The 16,462-nt window shown below is 40.3% G+C and overlaps 1 protein-coding gene across 1 annotated transcript; it reads left to right on the forward strand.

Annotated features, from left to right (window-relative positions):
- Positions 1-331: 331 nt before the first annotated feature.
- Positions 332-15,233, forward strand: LOC308246001 (glyceraldehyde-3-phosphate dehydrogenase-like; the record flags this gene model as incomplete). Its single annotated transcript, XM_080663864.1, is given in 4 exon segments — positions 332-426; positions 14,431-14,692; positions 14,694-15,074; positions 15,078-15,233. Coding segments are annotated over 4 exon segments (894 nt in total).
- Between the last annotated feature and the right edge of the window lie 1,229 nt (positions 15,234-16,462).

The following is a 16,462-nucleotide window of genomic DNA, read 5'->3' on the forward strand; positions in this document are numbered from 1 at the left end:
CCAAACTTCAAGTTCTTGTTTCCCTCTCATTTCTTTTGGTTACCATGTTGTTAGTTCATTAATTCTTTAAATCACTAAACAAGATTTACTGTTCTGCACACCTATCTGTGCTAGGAATCTGTTAGGTGCCTGCTGAGGAGTTCACAGTCTAGCGTAGAGCTAGCATACTAAACAAATTCTGATAGGTACCATGACAAAGGGAAGTACAGTGTGAGATGGGAGTGAGCCTTCAGAGGGACCTCTAAAGCTGATCACAGGACCAGGGGGCAGGCTCGGGCAGGCATGATTGCTTGAAAGAGATGAGGCTGCCCCAAGCCAGTCAGGTGCTATAATGGAGAGGATGATCCCACAGGAGCAGGCCATGCAGAGACGTGACATCATGACACATTGGCCTTTTCTGGAACTGCATGTAATTTTGTTCAACAGGTAAGCCCAGTTCCACTGGCAAAGGCATGAAAAATGGAGACTGAACAGTTAGATAGAGGTTGACTCATAAAAAGGCCCTGTATGCTTGGTTAAGGCCTTTGAATTTTTTCCCAAGGCAAAGGCAGGGCATTCAAGGATTTTAAGCTCCTTAAGCAAAGGAACTTGAATGTATTTGTGTTTTGGAAAGACCATGGCAGCAGGATTAGGGAGAAATGAAGAGTCAAGTTGCTGTTGCAATTATACTGGCAACATATAATGAATGCTTACAGTAAGACAGCTGCAGTGAAGAAAGATGAGAGAGAGATGGAGAGAACTGAGTTGGCATGCCACACCCACCAATTAGTCAGAATGAGATTTCTTTTTCTTGTCTCCTTTGCTGGAGAGTTCAGTGTGAAGAGTCAAGTTGCTGTTGCAATTATACTGGCAACACATAATGAGTGCCTACAGTAAGACAGCTGCAGTGAAGAAAGATGAGAGAAAGATGGAGAGGACTGAATTGATCTTCACATTTGCTGGTCTGAAGTGAAGAAGGTATAAAGCACTGATGGGTCCTGGGCTTGGACCTCAGTAGCTGGTAGTGGTGCCTACTGAGATGAGAATGCCAAGGAGCTGGGCTTTGCAATATTCCTTCCTTACCCGGATAGAATGTGAAGCTAGTGCACAATAGCTGCTCCCAACTCTATGACGCTCGAGAGCTATCCAAATTGCTTTCACATTAATTTTATTGTTCTTCAACAGGACTATTCTACACTTCTGTCTAGTTCTTCAATCACACTACTATTTACTGATTAATAACCTCTGATATGAATTTGTTAATTCAGGCCACTGGCCAGATGAAATTTATTGATTCTTCAACCAAAACCATTTTATTGGCCAAATGAATTAAATTAGTTAAAAAATTATTTTTAGAAACAGAAAGCATGCATGTACAAAAAGCCCTGTCCCTTTTTCCTTTTCTCTTTTTCTTTCTTCCCTTTTCTTTCTTTTCACCTTTTTTTTTCTTCTCTTTCCTTCCTTCATGTCTTCATTTGTCTGCATATTTTTTTCACTGTATCTCTCTCTCTTTTGTTTTCTCTCTCTTGCTCTCTCACTCTCATTCCTTCTTTCTTTGTTAATCTGGGAGAAAATTTTCTCTAAACTTAAACTGATCCTACTGATTGGTTCTAGCACAAACATTTTCAACTCTAAAATCTGGAGTCAGATAACATCCTATCTAATAAAAGAGTAATATGCAAATTGACCACACCTCTGTTACACACACAAGCCACGCCCACCAGCCAATCAGGAGTGAGTATGCAAATTAACCCAACCCAGATGGCTGAGGCCATGGAAAGAGCAGGAAGCTTGGGTTTCTCCAGCAATGGAGGAAGCCAAGCTTTCTGCCTGCCCTGGCCAGCCCAGGCCTCCACTCGAGGCTACAAAGTTTCAATTATAGAAGATAAATAAATCCCAACAAAAATGGCTGCAGCAACGGAGCAAGCAGAAGGCTTGGCTCTGCTCAAGGCTACAAAGTTTCAATTATAGGAGATAAATAAATGGCAGATACCAGGGCCTCCGGTTGGGTCGTTGGGGGGGCATAGCCGGCCTGAAAACCATCACAGGCCCCTCACCCAGGGAGCCCCATGCTGCAAGGGAACCCCCACCCTGATCCGGGACATCCTTCAGGGCAAACCAGCTGGCCCCCACTTATGCACCAGGCCTCTACCCTACCTAATAAAAGAATAACATGCAAATTGAGCATCACTCCAACACAAAAGATGGCTGCCCCCATGTGGTCAAAGATGACTGCCCCTATGTGGACACAAGATGGCCACCACAAGATGGCCAGCAGGGGAGGACAGTTGGGAGGGACCAGGCATGCAAGGGAGGGCAGCTGGGGGCAATCAAGCCTGCAGTGGAGGGCAGTTAGGGGTGACCAGGCTGGCAGAGTAGGGAAGTTGGGGGCAACCAGGCCTACAGGGAAGGGTAGTTGAGGGAGGACTCAGGCCTGCAGGGGAGAGCAGTTGTGGGGGAGGGGAGGACCAGGCCTGAAGGGGAGGGCAGTTAGAGGTGACCAGGCCTTCAGGGAGGGCAGTTAGGGGTGACCAGACCTGCAGGGGAGGGCAGTTAGGGGCAAACAGGCTGGCAGGGGAGCAGTTAGGCATCAATCAGGCTGGCAGGGGAGTGGTTAGGGGGTGATCAGGCTGGCAGGCAGAAGCGGTTAGGGGCAATCAGGAAGGCAGGCAGGCGAGCAGTTGGGAGCCAGCAGTTCTGGATTGTGAGAGGGATGTCCGACTTCCCATTTAGGCCCGATCCTATCTGGGATCGGGCCTAAATGGGAAGTCGGACATCCCTTGAGGGGTTCCAGCTTTGAGAGGGTGCAGGCTGGGCTGAGGGACAACCCCCTGCCCATGCACGAATTTTGTGCACCAGGCCTCTGGTATAGATAATATATGATATTGAGTCTGACATTTCCATGGAGAGTTGCATTAAATATCTCCTTCTTACTACCTCTAGCTCTTCATATGACCCAGGGTTTAACTTCTGCAGGATAAATTACATTCTCTCCTGCAGCTGGTATGCAGATACCACCTCATGGAAAAAAGTTTAAAAATAATTGCAAGCTTATTAGACGTGGCAGTATCCGGGTGAGAGGGAGGATATTGGATGAGGCGCAAGTGGACACAGGAGATGAGAGAGGGCACATGTTTCCACTTATAAGCCAGGGCTTTAAAACTGTGCCAAGCAAAGCTGCTGGGGCCCGATGGAGAGTAAGCACGTGAGCACCAATCACCACATTTGACTATGACAAAATACTTTGGCTGCAGCAATAAAACAGTTTTAAGGTAACCTTTCTGGGGACTTTCAATCATTGCTCCATTGCAATCAACACATGATATACAAGGCTGATGAAAAGAACAATGTACTGGGAAACCAGCCATGAACTCAAATTATGGGTTTTCCATGAACTTGTTATAAGAATTTTAAAAACTTTTCAATTAATTTGGCCTTTAATGTTCTGACCCATCAAAAAAGAAAACAATAATTGCTACCACAGTATTTTATGAGACTACCCTGAGATAGCCTTTGTGGAAAATTCCCTTATATAAATGTATTCCATTATTACTATTAATTATTATTATTATTATTGAAACAATTTTCAGAGTCAGAGAGTTTTTAATTTAAAAAGCAAGGGGCAACAAAAATTAATTTGTGGTAAAAAATTTTTTGTATAAAATGCTGATCTCCTCATAAAAATTCATATAAAAATAGCAAACATATTAATTCTTAGTGGTGACCATTACTGTCACAACAATATCTTCCTGCACAGAAAATTTTTGATTTGGCTCTTGTGGAATAAGCATCACATAGGATAGTTAATGGAATAGAAGCCAGAACTATGAAAAAAATTTTAGTTTCATAACTAATCACAAAAGTCATTTTTTGCAGTGAAATAAACTTCATGGCAGATATAATTGTATTAAACATTTGCTAGGATGGAATTATTTCAAGCACTTAAAAACTTTTGCTTTTTTGGACTTTGGTTTTATTTTTACAGCATGTGTTCAATTGCTGAAAGCCATATTATCTAATTTTATTTCAGCTTCTGTAACTCATAATAATGATTATGGCACATATGCAAATTTATGTAAATCAAGATGCAGAAGGTCATTAGGAATTCAGACCTTTTTATACTTTCATCACCAAATTGGAGCTTTAGCTACATTCTGGTAGTGAATTTGGACAACTTTTAAGTTTCAGGTATTGCTAACAAGGGCTATTAAAATAAACAAATCAAAAACCTCTGAATAAATGCATACCTCCGAGAACATCGCCTCCAAGCAGGCAAACCGGGTTCATTGGGAATAATGACTTGACTAGTGATAAGTGAACCATTACATACAGTCCATATAATTATACTCTGAATATAATTGTATTTAAGTATTAATGGAGTAAATGTTAAAACATTTCCTTCTAATAATGACTAAATCTCAGAAACATATTAGTCATAAATAGCCAGGGTTTAAGTTTTTTAAAAATTCATATGCAGAGGTATAGGTTATTTTTTCTGTATGACTACTTTCTATTCAACTCCCTAGAAAGATTTAGCATCGAACTTGGCAATTAAAACACAGACACAAAAGCACACATGCAAAGAAAGTACTGCAAGCTATTGTCCTTTATCGTTTAGTCAGCTAGTTGGAGCAGAAGACAGTTCCTGCAGATCATTTCGCTGGATTTAATTAAGCTTTCTGCAGGAGGCACCACATGGTGTGGTCTTTACTGTGAAGCGCTCCGAGGCAGGGAAACCAATTGTTCATTTACTTCAAAGTGCCATCTATAACCAGCAGTTCTCATTTAATAATAGTAGGATAATTATTGTTATGTTAGGGACAAAGATAGTCAATTTTACTACATTTATTGTTATGGGTGAACAGTTTCACCCTTATAAAAAGCGACACAGCAGCATATGAACAAAGCCTGGAGAAAAGAATATGGGAAAAGGAAAAGCAATTGGTGTTGGAGTACTGGACTGGAGAGTGAATTTCTGTTTTGTATTTCTTATTATTGTTTTTATTTCTCCCCCACCCCCCCCCCCCCCACACACACACACACTGAGGATATGCTTTTATTAATTTTAGAGACAGAGGAAGGAAGAGGGAGAAAGAGCAACATTGATTGGCCACCTCCCCCATACGCACCCTGAGGGGGTTGGAACCTGAAACTCCAGCATGTACCCTGCCGGGACTCGAACCTGTCACCTTTCAGTGTACGGAACAGTGTGCCAGTCAACTGAGCTAAACCAGCCAGGGCGCTAATAACCAGCCAGGGCGTTATTGTTGTTTTTAAAGTTATTTGTATTTCTAAACTCCTGATAGAGTAACAAATACTTACTAATAGCACTCATGGGGAATTTTTAGTTATATGAGCATAAACTAGTCTTGTTTAATTTTGTACCATCTATGAAAGAGATATTACCACAAATTATAGATCAGAAGGAAGTTTTGTATGGGGAGTATATGGTTTGCTTAATCTAAGAGCAATTCTTTTTAAGCATTACCTTCATCCATTTCTATAAAAGTCTCATGGTAGAAACACAATCTAAATTGTAAACAGTAGATTTGTTAGGACCGAAGGTGACAGCTATGTTTTAATCATGAGATCAAATTATTCTAAGTACTTGGAAATGATATACTTAATTTTCCTTAAACATATTTTATTATTGAGGATTGTTTTAATGGCCAAGTAACTTGTCTTGCCAATTCTGGGTTCTCGCCCTCTTCCTCCATTCCCATTGCCTCTCAATCTAGCTTTACTGGATTAGCCTTCCTAAAGTCTTGCTTCCTCATGACATTCTCCTGCTAAACACTTCAATGGCTCCCCAGTGCCTACTGAACACCTTTTATTTTATTTTCCCCAAGGCTTTCTATAATTTGTTCCCACACAAATTACAACTTTCTCTTCTTAATCCCCAACAAAAAAGTTTCCCCCACTTAAAAACCTTTTATATTCCTTTCAATTTATCTTACCTTGTCTTCCAGGTTAATTTCTGTATAGTCCAACATAAGTCTTTTTTGAGAATCATAGCCTAGCTTGATAGTTCTTATTTCTGCATTCCCATGAAAATTTATTACATATTAGAGGCCTGGTGAACAACATTCATGCACTCAGGCGGGGAGGAGGGGTCCCTCAGCCCGGCCTGCACCCTTGAGCAGTCTGGAGCCCTCAGGGGATGTCTGACTGACAGCATAGGCCCACTCCCTGCCGGGAGCAGTCAGACATCCTTAGCGCTGCCACGGAAGCAGGAGAGGCTCTTGCCACTCTTGCTCACTAGCCATCAGCTCGGCTTGTGGCTGAGCAGCGCACCCCCTGTGGGAGCACACTGACCCACCAGGAGGCAGCTCCTGTGTTGAGCATCTGCCCCCTGATGGTCAGTGCACATCATAGCTACTAGTCATTCTGCTGTTTGGTCTATTTGCATATTACCCTTTTATTATATAGGATACTTCTGTTATGGCACAAGCACAAGTAACCTTGGGTTATTTTAAAATACTTAACATATATGTACTTATTATTATTTTTATCACATGAATGTCCCTTAAAACAGTTACTTTTATTGTATTTATTTTGTATCTATCTAACACTTATTACATGCCCAGCAGTTGTTAAATTGCAATAACGTGGCCTAAAGTAGATTCTCACTGAATGCTTGTGGAATGAATGAAGGTAGAGAATACTGTATCCAGACAGGAAGCAAGATTCTGGTTCCAACATTGCTCTTTTTTAACCAGAGTGATATTGACCAAGTCAGTTAACATTTTCCATCCTCCATTTTTTCATCTATGACAGGAGCCAGATAAAAAAGATGGCCTTTCAATTCAGGCTTGTCCGACTTTCAGTGAATATTTATCTCACTCTACTACCATACCTCATCTTCCCACAAGAATACTTGTCAGTGGTAATGTAAGAACTTCCTTTCAGTAATCCCTCATCCAGCATTCACAGAGGAAATTTGTTGAATCAATTTGCTCTCTGTTACTCTCTTTCCCTTAGTTTCAACTTTTTATCCTAAATCTGAGATTCCTTGGAATCTGGAGACACACAAATAGCTGCAGCCAACTTGGGAAATAGGCATGAAGAGACTGACTACGGGGCCTCTGCCAGCTTGGCTGTGTGGCCATGACAGGCAGGCCAAGGCAGAGTTAGAGCTCAGAGCTGGAGGGTAAGTTCATAAAACACATGTAGGAACATTAAGCCTGAGGAGGGGACAAGGTTGAATCCTTGGGTGCAGGCCAAAGCTCAGACATCAAGCTGTGTGGCTGCTCGGAGAGCGCCAAAGATCAAAATCCAGTGGGGCGAAGTTGGGGGAGTGGTCATGGGGTGGGATGAGGGGGGGTTGCTTTAAGATCCAGAGATCCCAGCTGCCCTGACTCATGCACACCTGGGAGAATAAAGTCTGAGGGCCTGGGCATGTCAGGACTCAGGTCCAAGCTGGCCTACGGAGTTGGGGAAAGAATGGAGCTCAGAGTGGAGTTGAACAGCAGTATTGAGGCACCCAGGAGAGCAGCTTAAGCAAGCTGTGGTCCTGACTCTGGTGAGGGCTGCTGGCTGCTGTCATGGGGGCCTGGCATCATGCCAGAAGTTTGCAGATAAGATTAGTGCAGTGCACAGCAAGATTCTGCTGGTGCTGGCGAAGGCAATGCCCTTTACATCCTCAGAGAGCTTTATAGTTTTACCAGAGTCCTGGAGGGCACAGTCTCCCCCAAAGTCTGTATAGAGCTGTCAGCTGGTAACAGCTCCAAAAGAGGTGAGGCGCAGGGTGTGCCAGGGCATGCTGGGTGCAGCCCTCATCACCGCAAGGGCTTCCTGGGCTGTTCTGGATCAGCATTCCTCAACAGGCAAGACTTCTCTGGTTTTGATGGCATATAGGTCCTTGGGCAGCACACGGATTAATTGGGATCAAGTCCTCAGACCCTCAAGGGTGCCCCACAGCCTTCCTCTTCTGGTTCCTCTTGCCTGCGCCTGTGGAGAACTCCAGAATGGAGGAAAAGGAGGCGGTGAGGGGGTGGCGCATGTGGCAGGGATCCTAACTTTCTTGCTTAAGGAAGCTCTTAACAAGTACCCATCTGCCTTCAGGGAAGAAAACAGTTCACATCAGTCTTTCAGATTCAGTGCTCATGACCAAATGCTGTCATCAGCAATCTGGGTCCCAGTGCCTTCCTCAGCAGCAGCGTTTCCCATGGGCTTACTTTCAGATGTTCTTTCCTAAATAATCCATTGAAGATGACAAAGAACGCACATACCCACCACATTTTTTGTTTCCTTAGTGAATAATTATGATATGTCTTCAGCTATTTAAATGTGTTCTCTGAGTCAGGAAAAGGGGATTTTTGTTGTTAACCGACAAGTAATTCTTGGATACTTAACAATACTCTACGCACTTAATCATATTTAAAATGGACTATTAATGAAGCTTATAAACCATTTTGCAGCTCTGAAAGTGAATTTCTCTGCAGGCTTAGAGAGCATTAAGCCATTTAGATTTTACCAAGCAAATACTCATGCATTAATTCCTGGGAAAAGAGATTTAGAAAATGAGGTTAATGTTCAGTTGTCCTTTGCTGAGTTTAACAATTACTCCATCTGGGAGGGAAGCCCTGAGCTCATTCTTCATGTTATTCCCAAACTTAGTGAACATTAGTGACCTACTTATTATTAAAGAAAAGAATGAGAATGCCAATCAAAGGCATTAAGGAATAGCTTTGCTTTAACGTTGTCATTCCAGGTAAATAGATTGTGTTTTTCTCAAAAATTATTGAACCACAGGAAAATGAATTTAAAAAACAGAGTATTTTATTTAGTGTTTTTTTAAAAAATAGGAGATTAATATACATCTTTTAACCTGTTTTTAAAATAAAGGACTGAATAATAGAACTTATTTAACATATATAGCAAGATATTAAATGCCTTTAATTTGAAAGCAAGTGAAAGGCAGACAAAGAATAAAAGAGGAGCAAGAAGAATGAAGAGGGGAGGATATAAATATCATTGACCCTTCCAGCAAGATATGACTAATATTGCTTTTTAAAAATAGTCAAGTCTTTAGAGCAGGGGTTGGCAAACTTTTTCTGTAAAGGGCAAGATGGTAACTATTTTTGTATTTTGCAGACCACATGCCTTCTCTGTTTTATTTTTTCTTTTACTTTTAAAAATATTTTTTATATATAAACATACATATATATTTATGTATACGTATTCATAAATTTATACATATTTATTGATTTATTTACATTTATTGTATATAAATGTATATATATTTATTGATTTCAGAGAGGAAGGGAGAGGGAGAAAGAGATAGAAACAGCAATGATGAGAGAGAATCGTTGATCAGCTGCCTCCTGCATGCCCCACACTGGGGATTGAGCCTGCAACCCAGGCATGTGCCCTGACCAGGAATCAAACCATGACCTCCTGGTTCATAGGTCAATGCTCAACCACTGAGCCACACTAGCTGGGCTAAAAAACAATTCTTTAAAAATGTTTAAAACATCCTGAGCTCACATCTGTACAAAAACAGGCAGTAGACTGAATTTGACTCTGAAGTGGTATAGTTTGCTGACTCTTGCTTTAGATTTTAGAATCGGGCCAATGTTGCCAGAATTTACTCACTAGTATTTTTATATAAAACTAGAGCCCTGATACACAAAATCATGCAAGAGGCTTGCCCCCCCACTCCCCGCCACCGCAGCTTCTTCCAGAACAGCCGTGGGCAAACTACGGCCCACGGGCCTGATCCGGCCCGTTCGGCTGTTCTATCTGGCCCACGGAGCCAAAAGAGCGGAGGGTTCTCTTGCTCTCCCCTCCGCTCCTTCACCAGCAGCAGTGTTAACATGGCAACGTCGGGAAACACGGCCACAGCTCCTTCTTCTGAGTGGGCGGATTTATATCCGCCCATTCAGTAGAAGGAACAACCTCTCAATCTTCCAGAGGCTCCTTGTAATGCCCGCGGACGCGTCCCCCGACATCACCCTGGGAATGCGTAGACACGTTATCATGGTGATGTAGGGAGACACGCCCCTGGAGAGCACAGTATCAGAGAATTAGCTAAAAAGGAGACCAACAACACTGTTCCCACTGAAGTTGATGTTTTAAAGACCAAAAACCTTTCAACCCAGTCTACATTGCCATCTACATCTACGTCCCGGGCATAATTTGGAAGTTGCACTAAAGAAAATGTTTAATTTACTGTTTACACATTTTGTTCTTTTCTATTTGTTTTAGTTTTAAATTATTTTATTATATTTAAGTTTAATTTGAAAGGCTTTTGTACCTTTCCTTTGTTAGGCAATTTTATTTTGCCTTTGCCATCTTCAATATAAGGTATGTTATTGTGCTATGATTCCTCCATTTTTTGAAATTTCAAATTATAATAATTAGTGTTTACATTCTTCTTATTAAAATGATTGAAATGAATAAAACTATTGAAATAATAATAAAAAAAAAGACAGTACCCTTTTATGTAATGATGTTTACTTTGAATTTATATTAGTTCACACAAACACTCCATCCATGCTTTTATTCCGGCCCTCCGGTCCAGTTTAAGAACCCATTGTGGTCCTCGAGTCAAAAAGTTTGCCCACCCCTGTTCCAGAAGGTCATCTGGTCTAATTAGCATATTACACTTTTATTATTAAAGATTTGCAAGTAAAAAGTGGTTTTGACATGGAAACTTCCTCTTTGTAATAGAGAAAGGTATGCCATTCCTACTTGGAAGGTGGAAATCAATCTGTAAAATTTCACTTTCCCAAGATAAAAATTTTTCTTTCCAGGAATGGTTTCTCCATCTTATGACCTTTTTAATTAGATCAGCTCTGAACATTTCCCAAAGCTTGCATATTTCCAACTTGAGGAATAAAGTCATCCCTGAGTACCTCCTCCGCCTGCAGGGCATTTCCTACACGTCCAGCCAAGGCTCTCCAATCAGAAGCAGGTCTTATGACTGGATTCTGAGGGCACACTCTCAAGGTCACTCAAGTTCTCTACAAAATTTTCAAGTTTTGTGTTTCCATTTCTAAAAATAATAAAAATAATTGACATGATCAAGTGCAGGATCATCAGGGTGATTATTGTCAAAATGAGTATGGTCACAGTAATTTAGTGCCCGCTGAATTCAAGAGTTCTGGCTAATAAGAATATGAGTGAAGACCAATGATATCATAGCATCCTGTACGTAGGAAGGTTTTGCTGCAGTTTGGTTAGAACAAAAAGTCATTGGTGAATACAGCTCTCAGGCGGTTCAGTAGTAGCATCTGCATATCTGCTAGTGTAGTGGGAGCCGCAGGATAGGCCTGCTGCCAGCCACGGTTAAACTTCTGCCGAGATACATTACTCATCGCCATCAGCTATCTTAGTTAACTTAGATATTATTAGATTTCGTTAATGTGGTTAGTTTGCAAATTTGTTTTGCTTTTCACTTGTATAAGAAGTATAGCTATAATAATAAAAATATCAAATCAGCACCGCAGGTATGTGAGAATCTGTGTTCTTTAAAAGACACCTATGTCCTACTTAGTGAAAAACATTCATCAATATTGAACCAAGACCAAAAGCTACAGGTCAGATAGCAATCACAATGAATCTATATGCAAAAATCTTAATAACAAAGGTATTTTAGCCCTGACCGGTTTGGCTCAGTGGATAGAGCGTCATCCTGTGGACTGAAGGGTCCCAGGTTCGATTCTGGTCAAGGGCATGTACCTTGGTTGAGGGCACATCCCCAGTAGGAGGTGTGCGGGAGGCAGCTGATCGATGTTTCTCTCTCATCGGTGTTTCTAACTCTCTATCCCTCTCCCTTCCTCTCTGTAAAAAATCAATAAAAAAAAATATTTTTTAAAAAAATGGTATTTTAAGCCAGAGATAATAGCCTATTTCAGGTAATACTTACAGAACAAACTGGGAGCTCAGTAATTGTTCCAACTACTAACAGAGCTCTCAGTGCAGCGTTATGCTCTTTATAAGGAGATTATAGATTCACTCACTAAGAATTATAAACTTTTCAACCATTTTTTAATCTAAAAAAGAGGTAGATAAGAGTGTGGGCATATCTAATATACTAAGTGTATTATACAAGTTTGTGTTTGAATTACACATTAACCAGCCATGAAGAGGTTATTATAACCTCTCTGGCTTCTGGTTCTTCATATATCAAATTGGGATAATACTTGTCTGGTGCGGTGTTTATGGGATTAGAGATAATAGCGTATGCCAAGGGTCTGGCACATGGCAAGCACTCCTGGTATTGTTATTTGGAGACGGGCTATGGTCAGCTGTTTACATTGAAAAGACATTCACGTTCTCTGAGTAAGATATGGCTTGAAAGACTCTTTCCTGCCGGGTGGCCGACTTTCCCTTTTCTTATTGTTCTAAGAATACTTCTCCATTTGATCCATTGTAAATAGGAGCAATTGTTTAGTTGTTCCATCTGAAGAGAGAAGCCTTCCTGGAGCCTGGCTGACACGGCTCCCTGTCTGATCTGTCTAACAGCTTTGGGGCTGGAGACAAAGCGCAGCCTCTCACTTCCTCCTGCAGAAAGAGAACAGTGTCCCCAACAAAAATAGATCCTCGCTGTCTTGCAAACATCACCCAGAATACACACAAAGGAAATGAGGGCAAAACCCCACTGTGGTGGATATTGAGACAGAATTCTTTGCCAAATAAAAAGTTTTTCAAAGATTTTTAGGAAGAAGTTTTTAGTAATGGGTATCACAGCACATGGATCATTGTTACGCCAATTCTAGATGACAAATTAGGAATATACTATATGCGGAGTGGGCCTATTTGGATTACTTGAACATAGACAGTTGTTCCAGAGAAATCTATCTAGAGAAATATGCCTATGTAGCTGCATTTGAAAACAAGAATAGCCTAGTCAATCGTCATCGAAGAACTAACTTACCCTTGGAATTTAGTGGAAAATTAAAATCTTGGCATGAAAAAAAAATAATAACTTTTAGCTTTCTCAGATTTATAATGAAGCTTAGAATAAAAATTATATGATGCTTTCAATGTCTTTATATCTTTAAAATTAAATCTGTATGAAAATTAGTGGTAAAGATGGGGAGGGCACCAAAGACCCATTGCCCTACAAGAGTAATGAATATTTAACTTTTCAGTGAAATTATTGTTAAACTCAATTATTTCTATTAAAACAAGATAATAGCATATATCAAGGGTCTTTTGCTAGTCATAACTTTTGCTGGTTTTTCTTTCTTATTGGCTAATTTTCCTATTGTCTGGATTTCAGACAACATCCAAAGCTTAAAAAAATGCCAATGTTAATCTAAATTCAAGGTCAATTTATTGATAACATTATTTGGCTAAATTTGAAGGATATAAAATCATGTAACTTTCAGACATAACGAACTTCTTTATTTGCCTAACAATGTATTCCTTTATTTATGAGAAAACCAATTTGTAAGAAAGTAGCATCCTGGCCTACTGAGATATTGTTAAATATCTGGAAAGAAAATATCTAATGAATTTTTGAGTTCTGTTTCAGAAATACTTCATTTATCAGACATTAGAACACAATAAAGCTACTATAATCAAAACAGAATGGTACTGATATTATAATGAAAGATCAATGGAAAGATTAGCCCAGAAGTAGATTAAAACATATCTGGGAGTAGAAGTCATTGGGAAAAGATATATAATAGTCACTATACAATCCTTCTCTCTTATCTGCGTATTTGCTTTTCATAGTTTTAGTTACCCTTGGTTAAATGCAGTGTGACAATATTATGTGAAAAATTCCAGGAATAAAAAATTCGTAAGTTTTAAATTACATGTTTTTCTGAGTAGCATGATGAAATCTCACATCATCCCACTCCTTCTCGCCCAAGGACATGAATCATCTTTTTGTCCAGTCTATCCACACTGTATACAGTACCCACCTGTTAGCCACTTAGTAGCACCTTGGTTATCAGATTCACTGCCATGGTATAGCAGTAATTGTGTTCAAGTAACCCTTATTTTACTTAAAAATGTCTCATTCACCTCATTACATAGCCATTTTATCATCTCACATTATCACAAATAGAAGGGTGAGTACAGTACAATAAGATATTTTGAGAGAGAGCTCACATTCTCAACTTTTATTACAGAATATTATTATAATTGTCTTATTTTATTATTGTTCTTATTAATCTCTTGTATGCCTAATTTATAAATTTTATTATAGGTATGTAAATGTAGAAAAAATATAAATAGGATTTGGTACTATTGGTTTTAGGCACCACTGGGGGTCATGGAAGTATCCTCCATAGATAATAGGTTACCACCATACATACACTTCAAAGTACATATAATAAATCGAATTAAAGAAATTGGTTATACATAGGAAAGAAAAATAATGGCAACTTCTATCTTATAACATATCTAAAAGTATATTCCAGATATATTAAGGAACTACATATAAACAAGGAAAAAGATATTAGAAGAAAAATTAGAAAAACATTTGTATAGCTATGGAAAGAGGAAAGCTTTCTTTGGCAAAACAAGAAACATCAAATGGGGTGATGCTGGTGCTGAGTATGTTGTGAAGTCCACCGGTGTCTTCACTACCCTGGAGAAGGCTGGGGCTCACTTGAAGGGTGGAGCCAAAAGGGTCATCATCTCTGTCCCTTCTGCGGATGCCCCTATGTTTGTGATGAGTGTGAACCATGACGAGTATAACAATTCCCTCAAGATTGTCAGCAATGCCTCCTGCACCACCAACTGCTTGGCCCCCCCCGGCCAAGGTCATCCATGACAACTTTGGCATCGTGGAGCGACTCATGACCACAGTCCATGCCATCACGGCCACCCAGAAGACCCTAGATGGCCCCTCTGGGAAGCTGTGGTGTGATGGCCGAGGGGCTGCCCAGAACATCATCCCTGCTTCTACTGGCGCTGCCAAGGCTGTGGGCAAGGTCATCCCTGAGCTGAATGGGAAGCTCACCGGCATGGCCTTCCGTGTCCCCACCCCCAATGTGTCAGTTGTGGATCTGACCTGCCACCTGGAGAAAGCTACCAAATACGATGATATCAAGAAGGTAGTGATATCAAGCAGACATCAGAGGGCCCCCCTCAAGGGCATCCTGGGCTATACTGAGGACCAGGTTGTCTCCTGAGACTTTAACAGTGATACCCACTCCTCCACTTTTGATGCTGGGGCTGGCATTACCCTCAATAACCACTTTGTCAAGCTCATTTCCTGGTATGACAATGAATTTGGCTACAGCAACAGGGTGGTAGACCTTATGGTCCACATGGCCTCCAAGGAGTAAGAGTCCCTTGGACCACCAGCCCCAGCAAGAGGAAGAGAGGCCCTCAGCTTTTGGAGAGTCCTTGCCCCAGATTGATCCCCCGACACACTGAAAATCTCCTGACCACTGTTTCCATCCCAGACCCCCTGAAGAAGGGGAGGGGCGTAGGGATCCCTACTTTGTCGTGCACCATCAATAAAGTTCACTGCACCCAGCCAAAAAAAAAAAAAAAGATGTTTGACATTCATATATTAGTAATCAGGGAAGTGAAAATCAAAACACCTAAACATCATTTGGGTGGAAGGACAGAGCTCCTACCGGCGTGCTATAACTTCAAACAAGTCCTGACACACAGTGGTGGTAGGCTTGGGGGTAATCATTACTCTTGGGTTATACTAGGGTTGGTTCTGTAAATTGCTTCCATCCAAACGTAATCTGTCTTCACAATGCACAAGAACTTTGCCTACCATCTCAGTTCTGGGTAGTTATCTGACAGAAATAAAAATCAAGTACATAAGCATGTGTTCAAGACACTTACCAAAGGAGGGAGGCAGAACTCTGTAATGGCTTAAGAATGGCCTCTATAAATAGACTCATTAAGATTCAAACCTATAATTTACTATGACCTCGAGTAAGCTATGTCATCTTTATATGCCTCAAGTTTGTCATCTGTATAAAGACGGCAACAACGTCTATCTCATGAAATTTTTATGAAGATTAAGTGCATGTAAAGTATTTAGAACATTGTCTAGTATATTTCATAACCATAATAAATATTCGTTATTATCATCATTATTTGTAATAACAAAATCAACCTGGATATCAATCCAGAAGGGAAATAATTGAACAAATTATACTATAAAACCATTAAGAATAATGAGGCATATCTACATGAATGTATTTGTCCAACATATATTAAGTGAAAAAGTGCAAGTTACAGTTTGATATATAGGGTGTCCCCCAAAAATGTATACATACTTTAATAGCTGATAGCTCAGTTTTAAAAATGAAATTTATTTTACTAAACACTGCCTTTATAATTATTCAAAGTGTGTGTATACATTTTGGGACACCCTATATTGTATAATTCCAATTTTAGAATAAAAGCAAAACTAAGTACTTCTCCTACAGATATGCCTATTTTTGTGGTAGGATAATAATTAGAGATATTAATCATGTATTTTTTTCTTCTAGTAGTTCACCGTTTACATCTGGGCTTCTTGTTATGAGGGAGGTACAAACAGACAAAA

Source organism: Plecotus auritus (genome assembly GCF_963455305.1).
Source record: "Plecotus auritus genome assembly, chromosome: 4".
NCBI lineage: Eukaryota > Metazoa > Chordata > Mammalia > Chiroptera > Vespertilionidae > Plecotus > Plecotus auritus.